The sequence below is a fragment of the Tenrec ecaudatus genome, chromosome 10 (assembly GCF_050624435.1).
Source record: "Tenrec ecaudatus isolate mTenEca1 chromosome 10, mTenEca1.hap1, whole genome shotgun sequence".
Taxonomy (NCBI): Eukaryota; Metazoa; Chordata; class Mammalia; order Afrosoricida; family Tenrecidae; genus Tenrec; species Tenrec ecaudatus.
This window is the reverse complement of record NC_134539.1, coordinates 154,157,264-154,182,931: the sequence shown is the minus strand read 5'-3', so window position 1 is coordinate 154,182,931 and position 25,668 is coordinate 154,157,264. Positions and strand designations below refer to the sequence as shown.

The 25,668-nt window shown below is 56.9% G+C and overlaps 2 protein-coding genes across 9 annotated transcripts in view; one reads left to right on the top strand and one right to left on the bottom strand.

Annotated features, from left to right (window-relative positions):
- The window catches only part of UBE2O (ubiquitin conjugating enzyme E2 O), a 46,117-nt gene extending 38,749 nt beyond the window's left edge, over nucleotides 1-7,368 (top strand). For both annotated transcript variants that reach the window (XM_075562251.1, XM_075562250.1), the window contains exons 9-18: nucleotides 108-580; nucleotides 730-884; nucleotides 992-1,104; nucleotides 1,207-1,335; nucleotides 2,063-2,152; nucleotides 2,753-3,449; nucleotides 3,833-3,969; nucleotides 5,153-5,356; nucleotides 5,451-5,508; nucleotides 5,592-7,368. In XM_075562251.1, the coding sequence (XP_075418366.1) occupies nucleotides 108-580; nucleotides 730-884; nucleotides 992-1,104; nucleotides 1,207-1,335; nucleotides 2,063-2,152; nucleotides 2,753-3,449; nucleotides 3,833-3,969; nucleotides 5,153-5,356; nucleotides 5,451-5,508; nucleotides 5,592-6,262 (2,727 nt within the window). In that variant the 3' untranslated portion in view covers nucleotides 6,263-7,368. The remainder of the gene's footprint in view (nucleotides 1-107; nucleotides 581-729; nucleotides 885-991; nucleotides 1,105-1,206; nucleotides 1,336-2,062; nucleotides 2,153-2,752; nucleotides 3,450-3,832; nucleotides 3,970-5,152; nucleotides 5,357-5,450; nucleotides 5,509-5,591) is intronic.
- A 584-nt stretch (nucleotides 7,369-7,952) lies between these two features.
- SPHK1 (sphingosine kinase 1) lies at nucleotides 7,953-12,151 on the bottom strand. Of its 7 annotated transcripts, none has more exons than XM_075562258.1 (6): nucleotides 11,916-12,151; nucleotides 10,070-10,276; nucleotides 9,584-9,745; nucleotides 9,410-9,504; nucleotides 9,229-9,344; nucleotides 7,953-8,858 (listed from the first exon to the last, which is right to left on the bottom strand). In XM_075562258.1, exons 2-6 carry the CDS (start codon nucleotides 10,077-10,079, stop codon nucleotides 8,078-8,080), a joined length of 1,164 nt encoding a protein of 387 aa, XP_075418373.1. In that variant the 5' UTR covers nucleotides 10,080-10,276; nucleotides 11,916-12,151; the 3' UTR covers nucleotides 7,953-8,077. The 7 variants fall into 7 exon arrangements, with proteins under 7 accessions (XP_075418373.1, XP_075418374.1, XP_075418371.1 ...); XM_075562259.1 differs by lacking the exon at nucleotides 11,916-12,151 and adding an exon at nucleotides 11,387-11,869; XM_075562256.1 differs by lacking the exon at nucleotides 11,916-12,151 and adding an exon at nucleotides 11,406-11,824.
- Between the last annotated feature and the right edge of the window lie 13,517 nt (nucleotides 12,152-25,668).

Genomic DNA, 25,668 nt, shown 5'->3' with positions numbered 1-25,668 from the left:
CCTGCCAGCCTCCCAGTGGGGACTTGCTGCCAACCCCCCACCCACGAGACACTCCGGGTCAGGACCCACCCCCACCCCCACAGCCACACTCTGCTCTGCCTTTGCAGGTGAAGCGCTTACTGAAGAAGCAGGTCGTTCGGATCATGTCCTGCGCCCCCGACACCCAGTGTCCCCGCGACCACAGCTCAGAGGACCCGGGCAAGAAGGGGGACGCCAAGGCCAAGAGTGAGCCGGGCTCCGCCAGCCCTGAGGAGACTCCCGACGGCTCAGCCAGCCCAGTGGAGGCACCAGACGAGGGGCCCGAGGAGCCCCCCGAGGCTGGCGAGCAGCTGCCCCCCTTCCTGATGAAGGAGGCCGGAGATGACCAGCTGCACTCGGCCGAGCAGGACGCGGACGACGAGGCCGCCGATGACACGGACGACACAAGCTCCGTGACCTCGTCGGCCAGCTCCACCACGTCCTCGCAGAGCGGCAGCGGCACGGGCCGCAAGAAGAGCGTGCCCCTGTCCATCAAGAACCTGAAGCGGAAGCACAAGCGGAAGAAGAGCAAGATCACGCGAGACTTCAAGCCGGGGGACAGGTGTGGTGGGGCGGGGCCAGCTCTGTGGCCGTCCCCAGACCGGGTGGGGAGTGGGGTCAGTGGGGATGGGGCGGGACAGAAAGGTGGTCTGCTTTCCTCTCGAGGGACGGAGGGAGGGCCCTGACCGCTGGTCCGCGGGCTGCCTGCAGGGTGGCCGTGGAGGTGGTGACCACCATGACCTCGGCCGACGTGATGTGGCAGGACGGCTCGGTGGAGTGCGGCATCCGCTCCAACGACCTGCTCCCCGTGCACCACCTGGACAACAACGAGTTCTGCCCCGGGGACTTCGTGGTGGACAAGCGAGGTATGGCCGCCCGCCCGCCCAGGGCGTCCTCCTTGGGACTGGGGACAGGTGGACGGCCCCTCCCCCTCCACAGTCTCCTCAGTGAGCCGCGTGCCCTCTGCCCCCAGTCCAGAGCTGCCCGGACCCGGCAGTGTATGGTGTGGTGCAGTCTGGGGACCACGTGGGCCGAACCTGCATGGTGAAGTGGTTCAAGCTGCGGCCAAGCGGGGACGACGTGGAGGTGTGTGTGTGCGCGCACGCGCGAGTGTGCAGCCCCACGGGGGCTGGGGGACGGGGTGGACGGCCGGAACCTGCGCTGACAGCCGGCCACCCTGTGTCGCAGCTGATTGGAGAAGAGGAGGATGTGAGCGTGTATGACATCGCCGACCACCCTGACTTCCGGTTCCGCACCACAGACATCGTCATCCGCATCGGCAACACCGAGGATGGGGCCCCTCCCAAGGAGGACGAGGTACTGCGCATCCACCCGCCTGGCCCGGCTGTGCGCCAGGCTGCACTGCAGCTGCAGTTCCTGAGGGAGCCGCCGGGGGCTCGCAGCCCTGCCCGAAACACCCTTCCCAGGAGACCAGTCCCCACAGCGGCGTATTAGGGAGGTGTCCCGACAGCTCACCTCGTGGCAGAATTGAGACGTGGATCACAGTAGCACATGCCTGGTGCTGACCAGCTCTGATGTGCCAGGAGAGTGGCCCGGGCAGAGGCAGGGCCAGCCCGAGCTCCCAGTGGGTTAGCTCTTGTGTAATGGTATCATGTGGAGGGTGTGTAGCGGCATGATGCGGCAGTGGGTCAGGATGTCACTTGAAGGTAACTCAGCAGCTACGTGGTGACACAGTCTCTGGTGATCTGCTGTGGTCACCCTTCAGTTGGCCGTTGAAACTGAACTGCATCAGGAAGTGAGGGGTGGGGTGGGGCTGGCCAGGGAGAAAGCCCACGTGGGGTAGGAACCCCCGTCCTGGCAGCAACGGGGCTGCCGGTGTGAAATGGCCTCGAGGGGCCCAGGCTCAGCAGAAGCCAGCTGAAGCTGTGTCAGTCAGGGGGGTGGGGGTGGGGGGCTCATACACATAGCTTGGCCCTGACCCTCACTGCTCCCAGCTTTAGGCTGGCACCCGCTGACAGTTGATAGCCATGCCCCCGGTCTCACCTGGAGAGCCACATGCCTGACTGTCCTGTTTGCCCCACAGCCATCAGTGGGCCAGGTGGCCCGCGTGGATGTGAGCAGCAAGGTGGAGGTGGTGTGGGCTGACAACTCCAAGACCATCATCCTGCCCCAGGTGAGCCTCTGCCCAGAGCCCAGCCACGGTCAGCTGCCTGGCCTGGGCTCCCGTCCTGCTCTCAGACCTTCCTAAGGTAGAATCTGTGTCCTCTATCTGAGAGGGAGGGCAGCTGCCACTCACACCCCTGGAGAGCCAGCAGGTTCTCCCTCCTGCCAGTTTGCTCTGGTGGCGCAGCTAGTAAACGCTGGGCTGCGAACCAAGAGATGAGGCTGTTTGTCCTGTAAAGATTCCCAGGGCCTCAGAGCCATACACAGGGTCACTGTGAGTCTGAGCCAACTGGACGGCAGTGGGGGGTTCTAAGAAAACATGAGTGACCTCTCAGGGAGTTGGGGCACCTCTGTCCCGCAGACACAGACACCGAGGGGGATCTCCGGGCCCTCAGCCCCCTCGCCTGAGCGCTGCCCTCCCGGCCCACCAGTTCTCCTCTCCCAGCACCACCTCAGGGAAGGGGACAGGAGGTGGCCCGAGCCAGCCCCGCCCTTGGTGCCACCATAAAGGTCGTCCTCAGGGTGGGGCTGGCAGGTGCTGGCCCCAGGCAGCTGGGTGGTGGGGTCTGGGTTGGAGTGGGGCCGGGTCCGAGCCCCCGTGTCTCGGCAGCACCTGTACAACATCGAGTCGGAGATGGAGGAGTCGGACTACGACTCGGTGGAGGGCAGCAGCAGCGGGGCGTCCTCAGACGAGTGGGAGGACGACAGCGACAGCTGGGAGACAGACAACGGGCTGGTGGAGGACGAGCACCCCAAGATCGAGGAGCCCCCCAACCCCACCCCCGCCCCACCAGCCATCCCCGATGAGGACAAGGGCGTGGTCATCAGCGAGGAGGCCGCCACGGCCGCCATCCAGGGGGCGGTGGCCATGGCCGCCCCCATGGCGGGGCTGATGGAGAAGGCCAGCAAGGACGGCCCTCCAAAGAGCTTCCGGGAACTGAAGGAAGCCATCAAGATCCTGGAGAGCCTGAAGAACATGACGGTGGAGCAGCTGCTGACCGGGTCGCCCACCTCTCCTACCGTGGAGCCCGAGAAGCCCACGCGGGAGAAGAAGTTCCTGGATGACATCAAGAAGCTTCAGGAGAACCTCAAGAAGACCCTGGACACTGTGGCCATCGCCGAGGAGGAGAAGCGGGAGGCGCTGCCTGAGGCCGAGCGCAAGGAGGACAAGCCTGAGGTGCAGTCCCCCGTGAAGGCCGAGTGGCCCAGCGAGACCCCAGTGCTCTGCCAGCAGTGTGGCGGCAAGCCCGGCGTCACCTTCACCAGCGCCAAGGGCGAGGTCTTCTCAGTGCTGGAGTTTGCCCCCTGTGAGTCCACCCTGGCACGCTCCCCGAGAGCCACCCGACACCCCCATGTACCTCATGACCACTCTCTATGCAGCTCTCAGATGTGCCCAGTGACCCCAAGGCTGCTACCTGTGTGAGCCACTAGACCCTCCCTAGTGTACCCCAAGAGTGCTCCCCATGTAACCATCAGACTCCTCTCATGCACCCAGGAAACTCCCTGTACAGCCACACACTGCCCCTCACCCCCAGTATACCTTGGAACCATGCCCATGCAGCCACCAGGACCTCCTTGGAGACGGGCAGGTGGGTGGGCATACTCACTTGCCCCAACAGGGACAGACATATCTCTAGGTGACGCCCCTAGGGCCCCCAGCACCCACTGACCCATCTCCCCCGCCCTCCAGCAAATCACTCTTTTAAGAAGATTGAGTTCCAGCCTCCAGAAGCCAAGAAATTCTTCAGCACAGTGCGGAAGGAGATGGCCCTGCTGGCTACCTCCCTGCCCGACGGGATCATGGTCAAGACCTTCGAGGACAGAATGGCGAGTAGACCTCGGGGCATAGGGTGGGGCCCAAACCTGTCTCGCCCTGGCTCTCCCCTCTTCAAAAGAAGATGGGCCATTGTGGGGGCAGAGTCTGATGCACTCGACCGTGAGCCCAAAGGTGGGCGGTTTAAACCCACCCAGCCTGGTGATCAGCTAACAGCCGGCCAGCCTCAGAGCCCCCCTCGGTCCCCGTTGTTGCCCAAGCCCGAGCGTTGGAGCGTTAGAAGGTGGCAGGCAGAAGTAGGCTCTCTCAAGGACCCTTTCCCTCCCCGGGGCCCTGACAAGCCGGCAAGAGGGGGTCTCTGCCACCACCAGCCTATTGGGCTTGTCACTCCATGGGGTCATGCCCAAGACCTCCCTTACTCATACCTGCCTAGCTCATTCCCCGCGGCAACAGACGAGGGTGCCCTGGGACCCCCTCTCGGTCACCTTTCCATCGCTCCCTCCATGGTGGGCCCTGGCCTCTGGGCAATGTTGGCGAGGGAGCAGGCAGCCCGGTGCTTTGCCATCTCAGTTGTTCCCTTGGGCTGGCCCCAGCTAGGCGCTGGCCGCAAGGCGGACACAGGCGGCACCGATGAGAAAAGGAGTTAGAAGCTGAGGCGAGGCTCTGGTTCCTGCCCTGAGCGAGCACCCAGTGCCGGGCCCATCCCTGCTCTTCCAGAGAACAGGACTCGGGGGTGGGGATGGGGGGTTCCCATGGGGAGGGCAGCGTGGGAGAGGTAGCAGTTGGCCTAAGCTGGGATGCCACAAGAGGGCGCAGGGAAATCTAGGTCGGGGCAGGGCCGGCAGCATAAGTGATGTAATACAAAGTGGACGATCTTTGAACAAGGACCTACCGAGAATCCCACCTGCCTCAGTTCCTCCATCTGTCTGCTGGCTGCTAGGCCACCCCTTGGCCACCAAAATCCGGGTGTAGCCTTGCTGGTCATGAATGTTCTCTCCTCTCTGATTGGCTGTCCCTGTTTCATGCCCTGTCACGGTTCAGGAGGGGCATCCTGCAGAATCCATATTAAGTGCTTGTTTCTGAGGGAAACAGATGCCCCCCCAAAAAAACAACTTGAAGGTGTCCGGTAGTTTGGCATCGGGGTAGCTGACTACACACCCTGCCCATCTGCCTACCCACCCACCCACCAAGCCTGCAGTGACCAAACCCCCCCACCCACCCCCCCCACTCCCTCAGGACCTCTTCTCTGCCCTGATCAAGGGGCCCACCCGGACCCCCTACGAGGATGGCCTGTACCTGTTCGACATCCAGCTGCCAAACATCTACCCCGCCGTGCCCCCGCACTTCTGCTACCTCTCCCAGTGCAGTGGCCGCCTCAACCCCAACCTCTACGATAACGGGAAAGTGTGTGTCAGCCTCCTAGGCACCTGGATCGGAAAGGTGAGCGCAGCGTGGGCCGGGGCCGGGGCTGGGGGAGAGCAGGCAGGACCTCCCGCTCTGGAGGACAGGGTGACGGAGCTGGGTGTCCTTTCAGGGGACAGAGAGGTGGACAAGCAAATCCAGCCTGCTCCAAGTTCTCATCTCCATCCAAGGTACGGGGGGTGGCTGGGGGATCAGGGGCATGGGGCTGCCGTGGGGGGCTCCTCCCGACTGAGCTGCCCACCCGAACCCCCAGGTCTGATCCTGGTGAACGAGCCGTACTACAACGAGGCGGGCTTCGACAGTGACCGCGGCCTGCAGGAGGGCTACGAGAACAGCCGCTGCTACAACGAGATGGCGCTGATCCGCGTGGTGCAGTCCATGGCGCAGCTGGTGCGGCGGCCGCCTGAGGTCTTCGAGCAGGAGATCCGGCAGCACTTTAGCACCGGTGGCTGGCGGCTGATTAGCCGAATAGAGTCCTGGCTGGAGACGCACGCACTGCTGGAGCGGGCCCAGGCGCTGCCCAACGGCGTCCCTCGGGACAGCAGCTCTCCAGAGCCGCCCACGGGGGCTGAGCTCTCAGACTCTGGCCGGGAGGAACCTGAGGACGGCGGGCTGGGCCCTGGCGAGGCCTCGCAGGGCTCAGACTCGGAGGGCGGCGCGGCGGCCGCCGGCAGGGACCACTCAGAGCAGACTACCGAGGGGGCGGCAGGGACGGTGGACACAGCCGGGCCACCCAGCGTCAGACCAAAGAAGCGGAGGAAGAGCTACCGCAGCTTCCTGCCGGAGAAGAGCGGCTATCCCGACATTGGCTTTCCCCTCTTCCCGCTCTCCAAGGGCTTCATCAAGAGTGTCCGTGGCGTGCTGGCCCAGTTCCGGGCGGCGCTGCTGGAAGCCGGTATGCCCGCCAGCGCCGAGGCCAAGTAGCCACCCGCCCCCGCTGGACTCCCCGCCCGTGCCCCCCAGCTGTCCCCCCTGCCGGCGAGTATGACGCTGGACCGCTACGAGAGTCTTGAGACGCTGCGTCACTCATCTGAAGCAACCTTTGAGCAACCCTGCTGCACCCAGGCACGTGTCCCTCCCTTGCCAGCTCGTCGCGGGTCCAAGGTGGAGGCCAGCCCAGTGGCAGGAAACTAGCGGCCGCCTTGCATGAATGTGGGCTGCTCCAGCGACCCTCGGCCCTCCCTCCTCAACCCCACCTGGTTTACAAGTCCCCAGGCTGCACGCTGGCCCTTTGGGCGAGGCTCTGAGAGAAGCCAGGAGCCAGGGTGGTTCCGGTGGGGCTCCAGGAGTCGGAGAGCTGCTTGGAGAGACCGCCGTGGGTGCCTTGTGCTTCCCACCTGGCTCCCGGCACTCAGTGGTGCTGGCTGATCTGCAAGAGCCAGGCCGAGCACCACCGCCACCCATTCTCCCCCCCCCCCCCCCCCCCGCTCAGATGTTGTCCCGTGCCCCTCCCTCGGATGGGAAGGAGGCACCCCCAACCCTGGGTTCCCAGGCCTGCCTGCTCCCTCCAGAGAGCCGGCCTGCAGGGCACCCGCCAGAGACTGGCCGAGGTTTACAAGTTTTCTAAGCTTTTGATAATGTGAAGCTCCGGGTTCAGAGGTTGCTTCGAGCGCAATGCAGCTCAGTAATTTTTGGTGTATGTATGTAATATTTAAGGTGGAAAACCAATAAAATCTCAAGAGCAAAAAAGCTTAATACTTATTAGGGGGGAAAAAGACCCCATCCCACCACCACCCTCCAAAAAAGCCAAAGCATGCTGTGTCTCGTTGCCCATCTACTGGCTGTCCCTGTGCTGTGCCTGGACAGTGGGGGTGCCCAGAGTCCCGGGGGGCTGGCCGAAAGCACACCGGAGGACGGGGGCCGGGCTCCCAGTGTGTTGTCCGCGTGGACGTGTGAATGCGCCTGCTGACGACATCTGTACCAAGTGCAGTGTGACAAACTTTACTTGCGTTTTTGTTTTGCATTTTGGTTTGGCTCGTGACATGTACAAGAAGGAAAGGTGACACCATTAAAACTGCCTGTGCCAGTCACCAGGGTTCTGGTGCTGCCTTCTTCAGGGGCCCCGCTCAAGGGGGGAAGGGCTCCCTGGCCAGGGGGCCAGCCCCCACAGGCTGCATTTCCCGGCCTAGGTCTGCAGGCTGTGAGGCCATTGGTGGGCTTAAGAGCCCATCCAGAGCCAGGCCTGCCACCCAGCAGCTATGGCTACCAAAGGCATAGGGTTCACCAGCTGGGCCTGTTCTCCATCCAGCTGCTAGGGTGCCATTGAGACTGGCACCTACCTGTCCAGGGCAGGTGAGATCACCTGGACGATAGGCCAGAACAGTTGTGCCCTGCTTGGGAGATTGGCCTGTGCCTCATTTGGGGCACCCTTTGGACTCGCCACACTAGCTGCCCATGTGGTCCTGGGGCAGATAGTACTGGCTCCACCCCTCAGTTTCCCCACATGTCGAAGAAGGCGGCTGACAGTGCTCTAGAGCTTCTTCCAGATCCGAGGGTTCTAGTGGGTCATCGTGGGAGCCCACCCCCACATCAGCCCCTCCCAGGGGCTGGCCAGCTCCTCGGTATGGCTGCCACTCCATTCAACAGCCCAGCCCTCGGGACAGGACCAACAAGCTGGGAATGTCACTTTATTGGATTCCTCTCTGGGGTGGCCCTCCGGTTCCTCTTTCCCCTGGGAGTGTCCCTGGCCGGCTGCAGAGTTGGGCTGGAGGGGACTAAGGCACAGCGAGACCCTAGGAGTCACAAGGGCTCTCGTGAAGGTGGCATCTGTGGAGGCCCCTGCCTGGACGCAGGCTCCGTGCAGCCACTGACCATCCAGTAGTAGTCTGGGTGCACCTGGCCCTGCACAGCCTCACTGGCCATCAGTTCCCCGTCCACAGTGAACACTCCCGCCCCATTCCTGGGCTCCAGGCGGAAGGCGGCCACGGGCACGTGCACCAGGTAGGGGCAGTCACACTCCATGTGCTTCCCTTTCTCCATGGCCATGAAGAGACGCAGTAACATGGCTCGGGACACACCTGCCAGCACATAGAACAGGTGCATGGTGCCGGCCGCACAGCGGCCCATGGGCGCCGCGAACATGTCACTGCCCAGGTGGGTGTGCAGCAGCACCAGTACCAGCACAAAGTCCTGCTCGGGCACCACCGTCCAGTGGGCGGGCACCGGCCGGTCCAGAGGCACGAGGTGCGTGTTCACGGGGCCGCTCTGGTCCAGAATAGGTACGGCCGGCATCTTGGCAGCAGCAGCCCCGGCCGGGAGGTAGGCCAGCCGGCCATGGTAGGTGCGCAGGGAGGCCAAACGCAGGAAGGTGCCCAGGGTGAACCGGACCTCGCCCAGGGCCCGGTACTTCTCACTCTCTAGGTCCACATCGGCGATGAAGCCCCAGGCCAGGCTGAGCACAGAGAAGAGGCGCAGGCCCGAGGCCGTGTGCAGGGAGAGCAGGTTCATGGGTGTCAGGAGCCGCCGGCACAGCAGCTGTGTGCAGTTGGTCAGGAGCTCCTCGTTGGTCCCCTGCTCGTACCTGCAGGAGAAAAGGTGGCATGGCGTGAGCCCTCAAACCCTCCCCAGCCTCTGGGAACGCCTGCAGCCACTGCCGTGCAGGCATTTGGTCCCGGTGCTGCTGGCAGGCGCAGGGACAGATGGAGCAGGCGGAGGCAGCCACCTGGGGACGCCAGAATGCCTGGAGAGCTGCAGAGACGTTGCGGGCAACTGGAAGAAAGGACCGGCCACCCACTTCCAAAAGCCCACCAGCAAAAACCTCATTGCCCAGTTGTGCTGGCTCTCAAGGGCTTGCTGCCAATCGGCTGGGTTGGGAAGAAACATGAGAGGGAGCCTGTGAGAGAATGGCCCCCTGGGGAGGGGTGTCTGGGGAGCCGGGAGTAGGCACTCACCCTGAATAATGGTTCACGGAGGCGGCCAGGGCATTGGCAGAGCCACCCGGGAGGCTACACAGGGGCTTCTGGATAGCTGTCTGCCAGTCCGGACGTTCCATGAGGCCATTCACCACCTGGGGGACCAGATACCTCAGCTGAAGAAGCCCCCACCCACCCTACCCCCTAACAGGCCACCTACCTCATGCACCACCCCGTCCCCCGACATGATCACCAACAAGTCCCAGTGGTCCAGCTCCTCCTGGCGCACCAGCTCCCGCGCGTGGTTCCTGCGTTCTGCAGAGATGGGCGGTCAGGCCCACAGGTTCCTCCCCGCGCACACCGGTCGCCCTTGCTGGGACAGGCTGACACTCACCGGTGAGCACCAGCGTGAAGGACACGTCGGCCTCGACCAGCAGGGGCTGCACGCGGCTCCGGAAGAGCTGCAGGGCCTTGCCCTTGCCGGCTCGCGGGTTCAACAGCACAAGCACGCGGCAGGGACGCGGGATCAACCGGCGGGGGCGTCCGGCACCGCGGGCTACGGGACACACCGCTGGGGAAGCCTGCCATGTCCCCGCCCGGCCGGCAGAGGGCCGAGGAAAGCGACTTGGGGCTCTGCCCGAAACACCCAGGTGGCAACCAACCCCACTGGGAGCCCGGCCAGCGGAGCGGTCCCAGGGAAGGGGGGGCGACCGGCGCAGCAGGGGGCCTGCCGGCGCCAATGGCTCCCCGCGGCGGCCACTTCCTGCGGAGTCCCCCCAATCCAGAGTCCCCCTCGTCCGGTTGAACTCCCGACCCCCACTCCCATCCTTGGCGGACCCACCACCACCCCACCCACCATCCTTCCTCAGCCCCCACCAACCTGGGTCCATAACCTCGACCCCCCGCTCCCTCTGCCCGGGGGTCCCCGGCACGGTCGCGGTGCTGCGGGTGGCAGCGGCTCCGGCCTTCAGCTCCTTATCGGAGCTGTCCAGGCGGGCGTCTCGGGGCCGGCTGTGGGGCTCGCCCTCCCCGCCCCGGGCCAGGGCTGTGGGGGCGCCCGCGGTGTCATTCCGGACGGCAGCCAGATCTGAGAGGAGGGGATGGCGCTGGCGATTAGAGGTGCGGCCGGCCGGACCCCAGGACTACGCTCGGGCCCCGCGAGTTCCTGCATTCCCAAACCGCACTGGCGGGCTCCCAACCCCCGCTCCCACACCCCGCCCCGTAAGCTGCGGGTCTCTTCCTAGGGGGCTTTCCGCTCCCCAGCCCCGAGTTCCCGCCCGACGGATGCGTCAGAACCCAGTGCTGCGTCTGTGCCCCCAGCTCCTCACCCCGCGGAGCGGCCCAGGGCAGTGGGATTCTGTTGAGTAACAATCCCAAAACTTGGGCAGACATCGCGAGGCCCCGAGTTCGGAGCGCGCTCCCGTCCCAAGTCACCCCGCGCCCCGGCCGTCCACCGGCCACACTCGGGGAGCCCCGCCGGGATCGCGCGAGCGCCGGGCCCCGGCCACGCGTCTGCCGCCTGCCCTAGCCGAGTGCCGACTGGGTGCGGAGGGGGCGTGCGGCCCAATTCCTGGGACCGCGCGGGGGCGGGCGTCTGGGAGTCGCCAGCGGTGGAGACGGAGGACGGCCCGACCCAACCGGTCTGGTTTGCCAGAAGGCGCCGGGCCATTCCCTTTGGGGGCCTGCGTTGGAACAAACCTGGTCCCGGATCGGCCCCGCGCAGGAAGCACCCCCCGGAGCGCCTGGCAGAAACGGACTCCGGGCCTCTATCCCTCCGGCTCTGAACTTTTCGCTCAACTTGGCCGCTCAGGGCCAGCAGGGGCGGGCACGGAGGCTGCGCGCCGCCTGGCCACGCCCCGCGCTCCCGGGGGTGGACCCGGCGGGCCGTGCGCCCGCCCCGAGCCGCCGCCGGCCCGCCCCACCCTCGGCCCTCCAGAGCTGAGGCTCCCGGGTGCGGGCTGCGGCCTCCCGACCGCCCGGAGAGCAGCAGCCGGACGGAGGGGCGCGCGCCTCAGGCCGAACCGGGGTGTCCCAGGGTGTGGGGGGGGCTGCACCCGGTCCTCGACCTCGTCGCTAGATGCAGCGCCCTGCAAGGCCCGACCCCACTGCAAAGCCCTCCCTGGCCGGCCGGGGCTGCCAGCCCACGGTCCCGAGTCCCTCCGCCCCACCCTGCTCCACGAGCGCTATTTTTAGCAACCTGACACGGCAGCTCGCACCCAGCTTCGGAGCGTGCGGCCGCCAGGCTAGCGTCCCGGGCACCGCGGGGAGGATGGGGCTCGTTAGAGCCCACGTGAGTTGGCTTCTTTCCTCCACGGTCACCCTCGAGGTCCCCTGAGCCAGAGAAGCTGCCCCGCAGCGGGTCCCCCCGTCCACGGCACTCTGCTCTGACCCCGGGGCACCCCAGGTGGGGACTGGAGAGCAAAGGCGGGGGGCGGGTCCCTCACCGGCCTCTCGCGGAGATGCATAAGCACCCTGGGAGAAGCGCTCTGCTGGAGCCCGCCCACGTGGACGTGTGTGGTGGCAAGTGGGCGTGTGACCTGCACGTGTCCACGAGCACCCCGCAGAGAAACCCCTGGGCGCTTGGCTTGCACCCAGCGGAGGATAAAGTTGTCCGTGTTGGACTTGGTGGCCCCAGAGGTAGCGCCAAGGTTAGAAACACCAAACACCCCCGGGGGAACAGAGATGACGTGGGACCCCCGTGCCTGCCCACCGCCCACCTCACACACCTCTCCACCAAGTCTCGGAGGAACCGAAAGCTGATTAGCCCGGCGGCGACCAGATCCCGGGCGCGCCTCCCCTGCGGCTTCTCTTCCGAAGACGCGGGCGGCGGCGCCCCATTTCCCAGTCCGAGGGAGCAGGGTAGGCCCTCGAGTCCAGGGCGCAGCGTGGGCCGCACGGGTCCCGAGTCGGTGGCTGTGCGCGCCGCCGCCCTGCGCGGTCCCCCGGCAGCCGGGCTGTGACCGGAGCGCGTTCCGGGAAGGTGACTCAGCGCCGGTCAAGAAACTCCAGGAAACAAAGAATGAAGGGGGGGGGGCATCACCCCGCCCCGGCGTCGCCTAGGTCAGGTCTGCACCCCGGGGAACCCCCACTCCCCAGGAATCGGGCAGGGGCAAAGAAGGACAGCGCTGCCGCCGCAGTGCCGGTCACGGGATGCAGGGATGCGGTGTGGCGGTGGGGGAGGGGGCTCCGAGCGCGAGGCAGCCACCACTCCACTCCCACCCCTGCACTTCTCCAGACGGGGCGCGGGGGGCGGGGGGTGGATGGGAGGCTACAGCTTTGGCGCCTAGAAGATGGGACTGGGGGTGGTGGTGGGGGGGGGGGGGAATGTTAAAACCAGCCCTGGATGGCTTCCCTTTTTGAGATCTCCACCATTAGGGCTTTTCTGTCAAGCCTGAAAATCCTTGGGGTTGGATGACACGGGAAACTGAGGCACAGAGAAGATTGCCTGTGGTAGGCCTTCCCTGCTTCCACCCTGCGACCCTGGTTGGTGCCCCAGTAGTCGTAGCAGGGAGGGGTGCCCTGCAGAGGGGAGCCTGGTGCAGCCATCACCCAGAGCCCTGTCTAGGATAGAGCCCTCTGAATGAGCCCCCTTCTTCACAATGACTCCTCTGTGCCTCCAGCCACCTCCTCCTGCCCCCTCACCTCCATGGCCCAGCTTCACTGCCTCCTTCATTCCTAGTGCCAATACCCCTCCTCTGCCAGGTCCAGAGGAGCCAGCCCCCAGCCCCTTCCTCCTCCCAGAAGTTTTCTTTTATCTTCAGCCCATTTCCCATCAGCACCTCTGGTCCCAGAGGCAGGATTGGGCAAGACGCTTCTTCTTCTTCGCTTTTGGGGAACAAACTCTGGGAGGTGAAAGGGCCCCTTGCTCAAGTCTCCAGACCCAAGAGTGCTGACCCCTGCCAGGGATCCAGCCCCACTTTCCATCTGTACCCCACCTTGCCAGGTGCCCTGCTGGGCTGCCCCAGGCCCCAGGGGCCTCTCTGTTGACTTGGGGGGTTGCTGGTAGAGATTTCACTAGGAAGGAGGTGTCTGGAGGTCCTTATTGCCAGGCCCGAGCGCCCCCACCCCCTGGCCCTGATTAAGTAACCCACCACTGAGCCCTGTCAGGCCCACCTGGCAGCAAGCTTGGGCCAACCCGAGCCTGACTGGGCTGGCAGGTAATACCTGTCTCACAGGTGGAGGGTGATATCTCCCCCCACCTCACTCTCCTGTGGGCACCCTCTCCCGAGTGCCACACCTGAGAAGGATTTTTATTTTGCAGGGAAAGAAAGAAAGCCATTCACCAGGCCAGGCCCCAGCTCCCCAGAAAATTGGGGAGCTCACCTAATCACCCAGGTGGCAAATCACTTGCATTCATTGGAGGCTTTTGGCCCTCCCCTGAAGCCACCTTCCCTGGGAGACTGTAGGGCCTACAGGCTTCTTTTGACTTCAGGGTTTTATGCCCCCTTTGACCTTGGACCAACAGGGGGAGGGGGACTCCACCACCACCTCCTTGGTGACCTGGTTCCCAGGTGTGTTCCACTCTGGGAGCCAGGGTGCAGACTGGTGGTACCAGATTCTTGGCTGCGTGCCAGGAGTGCAGGAGAATGGTTGCTCCGCCAAGTTTCTGTTTTCCTGCAGTGGCTCAGCAGCTCCAGATGTGGGATTGGGTAGTCTCCAGCTGGACTCATAGGTGCCCTTGCTGAGGCTGGTGAGCCAGAGTGCCCAGGGCCTCTGGGTTCTATTGCCCATGCCCACACCTCTAGCCTAATTAGGATAATCCCCTTCTTCCAGGGCTTTCTCAGGAAGAAAGTGTTGGCCTATTGATCCCAAGGTCAGCAGTTCTAAACCACCAGTCCCTCCTCAAGAGAAAGATGAGGCTTTCTACTCTAGGAAGGGTCAACAGTCTCATCCACTCACTAGGGAAGTTCCACTCTGCCCTGTAGAGTCACTATGAGTTGGAATCCACTCAATGGCAGTGTGTTTGGTTTGTTTTTTTAAGATATATACAGTAGTTTGTTGGATATCCAAAATGTAGCAGCTTCCTCCCTTGCAGTGAGAATTCCCTTTAAGCCCCTTACAGAAGGGTCTCAGGGAGGAGAGGAGCCAGTCAGGGTGCGATGTAGCAACGATGAAACATACAACTTTCCTCTAGTTCCTAAATGCTTCCTCCCTCCCCACTATCATGATCCCAATTCTACCTTACAAATCTGTCTACACCAGAGGACGTACACTGGTACAGGTAGGAACTGGAAACACAGGGAATCCAGGGCAGATGATCCCTTCAGGACCAGTGGTTAGAGTGGTGATACCGGGAGGGTAGGGTGGAAAGGTGGAATGGATTACAAGGATCTACATATAACCTCCTCCCTGGGGGACAGACAACAGAAAAGTGGGTGAAGGAAGACATCGGACAGTGTAAGATATGACAAAATAATAATTTATAAATTATCAAGGGTTCATGAGGGAGTGGGGAGCAGGGAGGGGAAAATGAGGAGCTGATGCCAGGGGCTTAGGTGGAGAGCAAATGTTTTGAGAATGATGAGGGCAATGTGCTTTACACAATTGTATAGATGGATTATGATAAGAACTGTATGAGCCCCTAATAAAATGATATTTTTTAAGTTCCTTTTAAGCTTCATCAGTAGGGATGTTCTAACTCAGGAAGGCAGTAAGCAAGACTGGCAAGATAAGCAGCCAGACAGGGGACATCCCCCATACAGACAAGCAATGGAATTTGCAGCTTCCGGGGATGGCGGGCCTGATAACCCCTGGAGAATTAACTGATAACCCCTGGAGAATTAACCCCTGGAGAATTAACTGTCCTTGAAAGACAACTTGGGCTCTCTACTCCCGGAAGGAGGAGACTCACCTGAGGCGGTTCTACCTTGTCCTCCAGAGTGACTATGAGGTGGTAGCTACTCCCTGCCAGTGAGCTTGGTGTTGGGGATCATCGCAAGACCTGCTCTTTGTCCCCTCATTGGGGGCATATCACTTGCTTAATTGTCACTGGATTCCAGAAGCTGTTTGGAGGGAGCCAACCCCACCGTTTCCTCTGTCTCACATGTGTTAGTCTGGGTAGACTAGAGAAACAAAAGTCATAGACACTCATTTTATGAGAGTTTTATATAAAGGGTAAATGTACATTAAGAAAGCATTCCAAGCCAGTGCTGTCCAAGCCTAAAGTTCGACACCGATCTACAAAGTCCTCCTCCATCTCACAAAATGACGCCGACTGCAGGAGGGAAGCAGAATCAGTGAATGTGTAAGCATCTCAGCGCTGGCAGGGGTCTCCACACGGCTGCTCCAGCACCCAGGGGCTGCATCAGGGTAGGTCCATGTGGCTTCTCCTCATGGCTGTCTTGCAGGAAGTGAGCCTTGCCAGCTGAAGCAGGGAACTGACTAAGGCAGCTGCACCCTGGTTCAACCATCAGAAAGCTAGAGACCAGACAGGTGAGGTTCGTCGCGCCATTTATCTCTCCGCCCTTCAGTTAATCCCACATCGGCCAGGTTGGCACAATAAAGCCACAGTTATCGCATGTGTTTGCAGAGTAAATGCAAGAGTTTCTCAGTCAACCTGGTCTCCTTCTTTGACTGAAACTGTGACAGGCAGCCCAGACCCTCCCTTGGTCCCTGCAACGGGACTGTTCACAAGCAGGACTCCAGGCGTGGCAGGAGGGGCTCCCCCAGACAACCTTTCCGCTGGCAATCCAGTGCCGACTGACCTCTGCACCACCAGGGACGCCTTCACCTTGGTGTGAATGAACAGATTGGGTTCCCCCCTGGGTGAGCACTGGCAGTTCTGAGCACTGAGTTTGCGGAAGGATCCGGTTCACAGCGGAAACTCAAGACGCGCTCAGGTGTCTACACATACATTTACCCTCCGCCGAATTCCTGCCGAGACCATGAAACCACGGCGGGAATGAGCTTTGCTCTGGGGCAGAGTGCACCTCCCAGTCATGGCCCCATACCCACTTGCATGGTCCTGCCTGCAACTGTGGTGCCCTGGTCTTCTCCCAGTCATGCGTTTGTGACGGTCTCCTCTGCCCACCCGGGTCTCAGTCAAGCCTCCGTGTTCTGTAAACCCGTAGACGCCATTACCACCCGGCTAATGGCCTCCCTCCCCGGGGATGGCTCTGTGGCTTTGTCTTGACTTTTCTGGCTTAAGCCTTACCTAATGTTCTCCTTACGTTATAGCTGAGATTTGGGGGTTCCTTTTGTACCCTATGAAAACCCCAAAAGATTTCTGGTGGCTCAGTGGTTGAACCACTGGACTGCTCACTGCAAGATCAGCAGTTCAAACCTACCGGCCAAACCCCAGGAGAATGAGGCTTTCGGCTCCCACAAAGTGTCTCAGAAACGCACAGGGGCAGTTCTGGCCTATCCTAGAGGGTCATTATGAGTTGAAATCAACGCAGTGGCAGTGAGCTCGTCCCCTGGAGCTAATGGGCTGAGTTTACGATTCCACAGCCGTGTTGATCGCCACGCAGCTGAGGACGTTGGCACCAGGGAAGGGGTGTTCTACCCTCCATTTTCGTGGTCCCTTGGAGGGTCCTCGGCTGTCAGAATTCTCGGCACTTAGGAACCCATGTTTCAGAAACTTTAGTTTATCTTCGGTCCGGCCGGGCGTTTTCTCAGCTGTGAAGGGCTGAAAGGTTGCTCAGTCGCCCCAGCCTGTTTAGAAGCACCTGGACGGTCTTCTCTGTCGGTCACTGCGGGCGGCGGGATGGTTTGCTCCCTGCGCTGTTTGCACGCGCTTTGCACCGCCTCTAGCTTTCTGTGCCTGGGCTTGTGCGGTGCAGAGAGCCCTTGGGAAACGGGTGTTCTGTTGAGGGATTTATCAGCGGGAATTCCTATTTTCGGGGGAGTTCAGAGGTCATGTTGTTTTGTGTACCTGCGGTGGGGGTAATACAACTCTCGCTAGATGTTGTTTGTTGTTGTTTGTTGTTGTTGGGTCTGTTCGGACTCATAGCCCCCCCCCGCCCCCTCCCCCCGTGTACAACTGACCAAACACCATCCTCACAGCTTGTTTGAGCAGCTTGTGGCAGTCACTGCTTCATTCTGCCCCACTGAACACCTGCCTTGGTGGTGTGGTGGGTACACGTTGGACTGAAGCCACAAGGTCAGCAGTTCAAGCCCACTAGATGCTCCACAGGAGACAGATGAGGCTTTCTACTCCTATAAAGATTTATAGTCTCAGAAACCCACAGGTGGAATTCTACCCTATCCTATAGGGTAGAATATGAGTTGGAATCAACTCTATAGCAATGAGTTTTTATGTATATATTTACACATATTATATATATAAACTCCAAAAACTCAGTGTATATACACACATGTATATCATGAATGTGTGTATACACGCACACGTATATCATGCGTGTGTATATGTGTGTGCGCATGTATATCATGCGCGTGTATATGTGTGTATACATGTACACGTGTTCTTATTTAGTACCATCGAGTCAGTTCCAACATGCCAACACTGTGCACCACAGAAGAAAACCTCTCCCGGGCCTGCCCCGTCCTCACAATGGTTCTGTCCCAGCCATTGTGTCAGTCTTATCTTGTCGAAGGCCCCTCCACCTGACCAAGCACGACGTCCTTCTCCAGGGACTGGTCTCTCCTGACACCACGCCCACGGTCTGTGAGACGGAGACTCGCCATCCTTGCCTCCAACAGCATCTGGCTGTGCCTCTCCCACGGTGGGCGCTGCACCTGGATTTTGTGTGCGGACTCGCCCGGAGTGGGAGTGGAGAGGCTTCCCACTCCTGCTTGGACACGTGTTTGCCCCGAGGGAAGACACGATGCCACCTCTCTACTCAGGCAGTCGGGACTGGCATGTCCTTAGCACGGCTCCTTTCCATTCTAAAGGTCAGCCTCTCAGAGGCGCCTCTGAAGAACGTGCCCTGTCGTTTTAAAACCGGCGAACCTGACTCGAACGGTCTGAAATCTGTCTGTGCTTTGTGCACTTGCTCCTCTGCCTGCGGTGACGTGGCAGAAGGGAGGGCAGCTGGGAACCTCGGAGCCCAGAGTGGCACCCGCTTAGACGGACGCTGCCCGTAGGAAGGAAGGGTGGGCGGGGGCGCCCTGGGGGCCCCAGGCACTTCCCACTCAGCCTTCAGAGCAGTCAAACTGACTTGATCGGACCATCCTTTTGAAAAGCACACTATTGAAAACAAACAAAAAACACCTGTTAAATGTACGATTGGTACAGCAAGGTCTTTCTAAAGCCAAACATTTATAAGAATATGTAATGTGTACCCCCGAATGGTGTTGTGAATTAGAGAAAATAGGATTGTGGTGTTGTTTTTTCTTTTTCAAAGAGCTCGATGTTCTTCTTGTGATGGGTTTCCTGGTGAATGAAACCACTTTCCTATTGTGAAGAGTCAGTCCCTGGTCCCAGGTTTTGTAAATACGCACGTCAACCTTAGAAGCTAGCCCATCACTCGTAACTTCCCTATTACAGAATGTGTTTTGATTTCAGGGGGAAAAGTCGGGGAGGAGAACTCCGTGGATTTGAAAGGTAAAACTGGCCTTTCCGGTTTTGCTCGGCCTGAGGCAGGTTAAAGAGGTTGCGTGAGCCACTTGGTTTGGGTTTGGTGTTCTGCTAACAGTCTCAGGAGAACCCCTGTGGCAAAGCGAGCGAGCCACGGAGCCACGGAGCCACAAATCAGATGAGTCCGTCGAGAATTGACAGTGGACTCCACGGCAGCGGGTTCTTGAAAGACAGAGAAGGGGTCACAAGTCCTTTCAAAAACGTTTGTGAAGAAAACGCACACCTGCCCAAATTCAGCACAGAAAGCGCCCGGGCACAGTGGCTTCGCCCTGGCACAGCCTTTGGCTGCCAACCGAAACTCCAGCAGTTCCAGGTCAGTGGTCACTGACCGAAAAGTCGCCTCTCTGTGCCCATTGCGGTTTGCTGTCTCGGAAACCCACAAAAGCAGTTTCTACTTCACCCTGCGATGTCTCAGGGAGTCAAGGTCAGTGACCATCCAGACAGTGGTTCTCACGTTGACCCTATGGATGCAGTCACTGTGCCATGCTCTCGCAGAAGGTCTTTCACGCTGCCCCTCTACTTTACCTAGCATGATGCCCGTGTGAATCCGGGCAGGCTCCACAAGCAAGTCCATAGAAACTCATATGCGTATAAGAGAGAGCTTTAATATCAAGGGTAAGTATGCATTAAGAAAGCATCCCAACCCAGTCCAGACAAAGTCCATATGTCTTCTGTTAACCCATAAGTCCGAATCCAATCTATAAAGACCTCTTCGGTCTCATAGTATACATGCAATGACACTGAATGCAGGGAGATCACAGGTCAGTGGGTGGGAAGTCTTTGGATCCAGTGGTGTTATAAGCTTCTCAGCGCTGGCAGGGGTCTCTACGTGGCCTCTCCGGTCCCCAGGACTGCATCAGGGTAGGCGCATGTGGCTTCTCCCCAGGGACATCTCACAGGAAGTAAGCAGAGAGAGAGAATAGTGTTTGCCACCTCCAAGAAGGAAATAGCAGAATTGTCAGAGGAAGGCCTTGACCACACAGTGGCCCCTCTGGCTATGATCCGGTTGACAGACTAGACTCCACCCTTCACTCTTCATTCTCTCAAATCCCAAAGGGACGTCAGTTGATGTCGCTACCACAATGACCTTCTCCAGAGACTGGTCTCTCCTGTGACGTGCCCAAAGTCGTGCCATTCTTGCTTCTCAGGAGCCTTCTGGCTGAACGTCGTCCAAGTTAGATGTGTATGTTCTTTTGACAGTCCTTGGGGCTTTCAGTATTCTTTACCAGCACCATCATTTAAAGGCATCAAACTTTCTCCGTCTCCCCTGTTCAGTGTCCAACTCTCACATGCGTATGAGGCCATTAAAAATACCCTGGCTTGGCTCAGGGCTCCCTTAGTCCCCAGAGTAACCTCCCTGCTTTTCCACACTTTAAAGATAAATTTCAAGGCAACACATCCAATCTCTTGACTGCTGCTTCCATGAGCATTGATTGTAGATCCAAGCAGGGCAAAATCCTCAATTTTTATTTTAATCTAGGAGAGCTAAATTGAAATGAAATAGGGGGAAAACTTAAAATAATTATTTCAGTAGTGCCGTGCGGTACATAAATATAATTTCAAAACTTGAAGTAGGTTACTGACAAGGGTGCAAGTTTGCTTCTCAGTGTTTCAGCCAAAGACAGAGTCCAGGTTGGTCGGAGAGATTTGAATGCTGTTCTGCAAACATGAGTCAGAAGGAAGCAGTGGGATTTGCTACCTCCAAACCGTTTTGAAAACGAAGCAAGTTCTTCTATACCCTGAACGATGTGACAAGCGTCAGGTTTTGCAATGATCCCATGCAACTGCTGTCTATAGCTGCATTTCTCCACCAGACCGCTGTCGCCCGAAGCATCATACTTCATTGCTTATCTAAATGGGGGGTGGCTTTGCTTACCAGGGTCCAGGCTTAGGAAACCCTCCCTACCGCTACAGCTTAAGAGGAATGGTTACTGCAAGAGAGGAGACTGGTAGATTCTGGATTGCTCACCAATTAAATCTTAACGACATTTCTGGAATTTCACCTCCACTATCAAGATTAGGTTAATGAGCTTTCTTTATAATTTGATGATCACAAGCACCGTCACCTTTTTTAAAAGATAAAATCATATCTATATTTAAGGCTATTAAATAGAGTCTTGGCAAAGACCAAGACCAGGTTGATTTGAGAAGCTTTAAGTTTACTCCGTAAGCAGCGTGTTTGGTTGGGTCAAACGTGAAGGATCGTGCAGGGGTACACCCTCTCATGGGGGTAAGGTGGGAGCGGTCACAAGGAAGAGATGAGCCAGTCAGGGCGCAGTACAGCACCCAGGAAACCTACAACAGTGGTGCTCAACCTGTGGGTCATGACCCCCTTGGGGGTCGAATGAAAGAACCCTTCACAGGGGTCGCCCAATTCATACCAGTAGCAAAATGACAGTGATGAAGTAGCAACAAAAGTAATTTTATGGTTTGGGGGTCTCCACCACATGAGGAGCTGTATGATAGGGTCGTGGCATTAGGAAGGTTGAGAACCACAGCTCTAGTTATTTAATGCTTCCTCCCCCCCCCCCACTTTCATGACTCAAATTCTACCTTACACATCTGGCTAGACCAGAGCATGTACACTGGTACAGATAAGAGCTGGAGATAGGGAATCCAGGACAGATAACCCCCTCAGGACCAATCATGAGAGTGGCCATGCCAGGAAGGTAGGGAGAAGTGGGGTGGGCGGAAACCAATCACAGTCATCTATGTATAACCCCACCCCCAGGGTGATGAACAACAGAAAAGTGGGTGAAGGGAGATAGCAGTCAGTGTAAGACATGAAAATTTTAAAATATAAATTATCAAGGGTTCATGAGGGAGGGAGGGTGGGAGAAGGAGGGGGGAAATCAGGAACTGATACTAAGGGCTCAAAAAGAAAATGTTTCGAAAATGATGATGGCTGCATATGAACAAGAGATGTACACATGTGCTTGTCACAATGGATGGACAGATGGACGGATGGATGGATGGGTGGATGGATGGACGGATGGATGGATGGATGGATGGCTATAAGAGCTCTAAGAGTCCCTAATAAAATGATTTTTTTTAAAAGACATATTGCATTGGGTACATCTGCTGCACAGACTTAAAGAGTATTGAAAAGTAAGGATGTAGGAGTGGGGAGCGGGGAGGAAGGGGAAAAATGAGGAGCTGATGCCAGGGGCTTAGGTGGAGAGCAACTGTTTTGAGAATGATGAGGGCAATGAATGTACAGATGTACTTTACACAGTTGATGTGTGTATGGATTGTGATAAGAGTTGTACGAGCCCCAAATAAAACGATTTTTTAAAAAGAAAGAAAGGATGTGACTTTGAGGACAATCTTCAAAGTAAAACTTGCTGTTGAAACATTCCTTTTACCTTTTAATGAACCTTGTCTGACTTAGCATTGCTTCTGAAATATTCCCATCAGGCCTTTCACTCACACACTCACACTCACACACTCACACTCACACACACCAACTGTGGCCTTATCAAGGTTTGTCATCTACAGATAAAGTTTTGCTTTGCTGACTTGTTAAGATAGTTGACCAGAAAGCTCCAATAAAATTAGAGTTTATTGGACTTCAATAAAACAACCAATATCTTTAAAAAGAGAACAAGAGAGCCTAATATCTTGCATTTGGAGCCCACCAGACTAGATAAAGATTCCTAGAATTCTGGAACGTGATGGAAATCATGAATTACAATGACTCCATATAATGTCTAGAAATAAGCCACTAAATAAATTGTTTCCATAAATTATTCTATGAAGCAGTTTTATTTAAAAAAAGAAAAGAAACTGTTTTCTTAGCACTTCATCTACATGTTATACAATTCAACAATTCAAGCATCAAGAAGAGTTGTACAATCTTCACCACATTAAATGCTAGCATAAATTCTTTATGTGAGAATAGTGTGGGCATTGTAAGAGTATTCTCTGTATATAAGTAACTCTTTTTCTGATTTCTCCCAAAATTGTGTGTGTACTTTGGAGTCTGGGTACTTTGGAGAAACAAATCCACAGAAACTCATCTATAAGAGAGAGTTTTATATAAAGGTTAAGTGAGCATCAAAAAGCATCCCAACCCAGTGCTACCCAAGCCCACAAGTCCAACATTAACCCTTATGTCCGACACCAATCCACAAAGTCCTCCTCCATCTCACAAAACACACACAATGACACTGACTGCAGGAGGAAAGCCGAGTCAGTGAATGTGTAAGCATCTCAGCGCTGGCAGGGTCTCCACACGGCTGCTCCAGCACCCAGGGCTGCATCGGGGTAGGTCCATGTGGCTTCTCCTTGGGGATGTCTTGCAGGAAGTGAGCCTTGCCAGCTGAAGCAGGGAACTGGCTAAGGCAGCTGCACCCTGGTCTGACCATCACAAAGCAAGGGACTGGAGAACTAGAAAGGTGTGGCTCACCAAGTCATTTATCCCTCCGCCCTTCAATTAACCCCACATGTGTTTACCAGGTTGGCACAATAAACTAACTACCTCATTGTGTAACTAGAGAGTTTAAATATTATGACTCTTACATCGACAGCTTTTATTAGCAAATCAACAAATTGGTATAAAAACAACATGTGACTAGAGTCATTAATGAGATCTAAGCAAAGATTTACAAAGTAGGGTAGCAGAAATACGTCCTGCTAAGTCGCAAAGAAACAACTTTATGTCTTTGTGGATGATGTTTAAATGTCCTTATTCATATGCAACCATTTTACAAAATGTAGCTGCTGCTTCTTAGTCTGACATGGTACTGTCGGCTACTTAGCCTGAGATGAGAGTAGTGTTAGTATTTCTTTCTATGCCTTCATGGAGTTTGGGGGCAACCCACACAAGCCATTTAACCCTAGATGTTCCTTTTAAACCGTGGAAAAACAAAACTGTTCCTTTGAGCAACAAATCTCATTGCTACCAGACTTCATAAAAAGATAAAATAGAAACAAGAAACGGGTGCCTCAAGGCCATTTGATACTTGAACCATGGTGCAGAAAAAAATGTAGTGTCGAAGCCATTTGGCTCCAAACTCTGCTGTGTTCATGAAGTGTCTTTCGAATACTAGCAGTCTGTCCGTTCACTCCCTGAATTACACAAACAAACCCAGTTCTCCAGGCGCGGTCTCTGCCCGGCTGGAGTCAGGCTTGCTTGCGTGAGGATGGAGAAGAACCAGTCTCTCCAGGTGGCTTTGCTCCAAAGTCACTCTAGTTAAATAGACTCTCCTATCACGCCCATCAGTGGATTTCCGTGGAGCTGCATGATCCGAGGAGGGGAGGGCACGTCGGAAGGTGGCTTCATTTCCATCGCGGGTACACTAGGGCAGGGCATCTGCCCTCAGGGCAAAGAAAACCCAAACAAAACAGCCCAGCATCCTTTCCAAGGCCCCCCAAGAGAGAAGCCGCTATACAAATCGTGTACTTGTGCATCACCTGGATTTTAGGCTTTATCCTGGCGAGACGACTGCGTATTGGCTCCTTTCATCTTTTCTTCGGTTTTTGTTGCGTGCCTTAATTTTGGTCTCAGCGAATGAGTGCTTTCGTGAACGGGCTGCCTTCCCCCGAACGCTCGCTGCTTTCTGAAGATCTGTCATTTAAACCGTGCTCATTCGCGTGAGTGAAGCTTACATGTCTCTTAGTGAAACGGAGCTTCCCCGGGCAGTTAGGCAGTTTCCTTGTCTCACGAGCATTTTAAATCTTGTTTTATACCGTTGGCTAGATTAATGACCTCAGTTCAATTACCAGATGCCCAACGGAAGCTATTCTTTCTCAAAACTAAGTATGCTGCGAAGAACTAAAAAAAGTCCCTAAAGTTTTGGAAAGATGTTTTGTAGAGAATAAAATGGATTATTGCCAACTAAATATGCTGCTTCTGAAGTGGACCCTAGAAATATGCACCCATAGATAGAGGAATGGATCTGGAGCCTACACTTAATTGTAAGCCTACTCTGAGGACAATTCGCCCTTACAATGTGACCCTGCTTGAGACTTACCCTCGTAGTAAGATGATCTCTGAAGATGTGGGTGTCATTAATAGAGTTTGGCAATATAAACCTGTTAAGTAAATAAAGTATGGTAAAGAAATCAGATGGTGCCCAGCCATCAGAAGGAAGAGTGTCTCAGGTCTGTTAAAGTCGAGCAGTCATTTCAGGAAAGTATTAGTAAGCCCCAGTGGGAAAAAGCACTCTGGCACACGATCAAGGGACCTTGTTTCTTTTATAAATCATTTTATTGGGGCTCGTACAACTCTTATCACAATCCACACCTCCATCCATTGTGTCGATCACATTTGTACATTTGTTGCCATCATCATTCTCAAAACATTTGCTTTCTACTTAAGCCCCTGGCATCAGCTCCTCATTTTTCCCCTCCCTCCCCGCTCCCCCCTCCTCATTAACACTTGATAATTTATAAATTATCATTATTTTGTCATATCTTATACTGTCCGACGATGTCTCCCTTCACCCACTTTTCTGTTGTCCGTCCCCCAGAGAGGAGGTCACATGTAGATCCTTATAATTGGTTCTCCCTTTCCCCCCACCCTCCTTCCACCCTCCCAGTATTGCCACTCTCACCACTGGTCCTGAAGGGATCATCCGCCCTGGATTCCCTGTTTCCAGTTTCTATCTGTACCAGTGTACATCCTCTGGTCTAGCCAGATTTGTAAGGTAGAATTGGGATCATGACAGTGGGGGAGGAAGCATTTAGGACCTAGAGGAAAGTTGTATGTTTCATTGCTGCTACACTGCACTGTGACTGGCTCGTCTCCTCCCCACGACCCTTCTGTAAGGGGATGTCCAGTTACCTACAGATGGGCTTTGGGTCCCCACTATGCACTCCCCGTCATTCATAATGATATGATTTTTTGCTCTTTGATGCCTGATACCTCATCCTTTCGACACCTCATGGTCACTCAGGCTGGTGTGCTTCTTCCATATGGGCTTTGTTGCTTCTGAGCT

What these genes read in the sequence shown, in the direction of transcription:
- SPHK1 (XM_075562252.1), bottom strand. Translation starts at nt 10,581, where the DNA reads ATGTCTGCCCAAGTTTTGGGATTGTTACTCAACAGAATCCCACTGCCC. An exon ending in GGTCGAGGTTATGGACCCAG is followed by an intron (nt 9,746 to 10,069) that starts GTTGGTGGGGGC and finishes TGTGTCCCGTAG; the next exon opens with CCCGCGGTGCCGGACGCCCC. An exon ending in GGGACGGGGTGGTGCATGAG is followed by an intron (nt 9,345 to 9,409) that starts GTAGGTGGCCTG and finishes CTGGTCCCCCAG; the next exon opens with GTGGTGAATGGCCTCATGGA.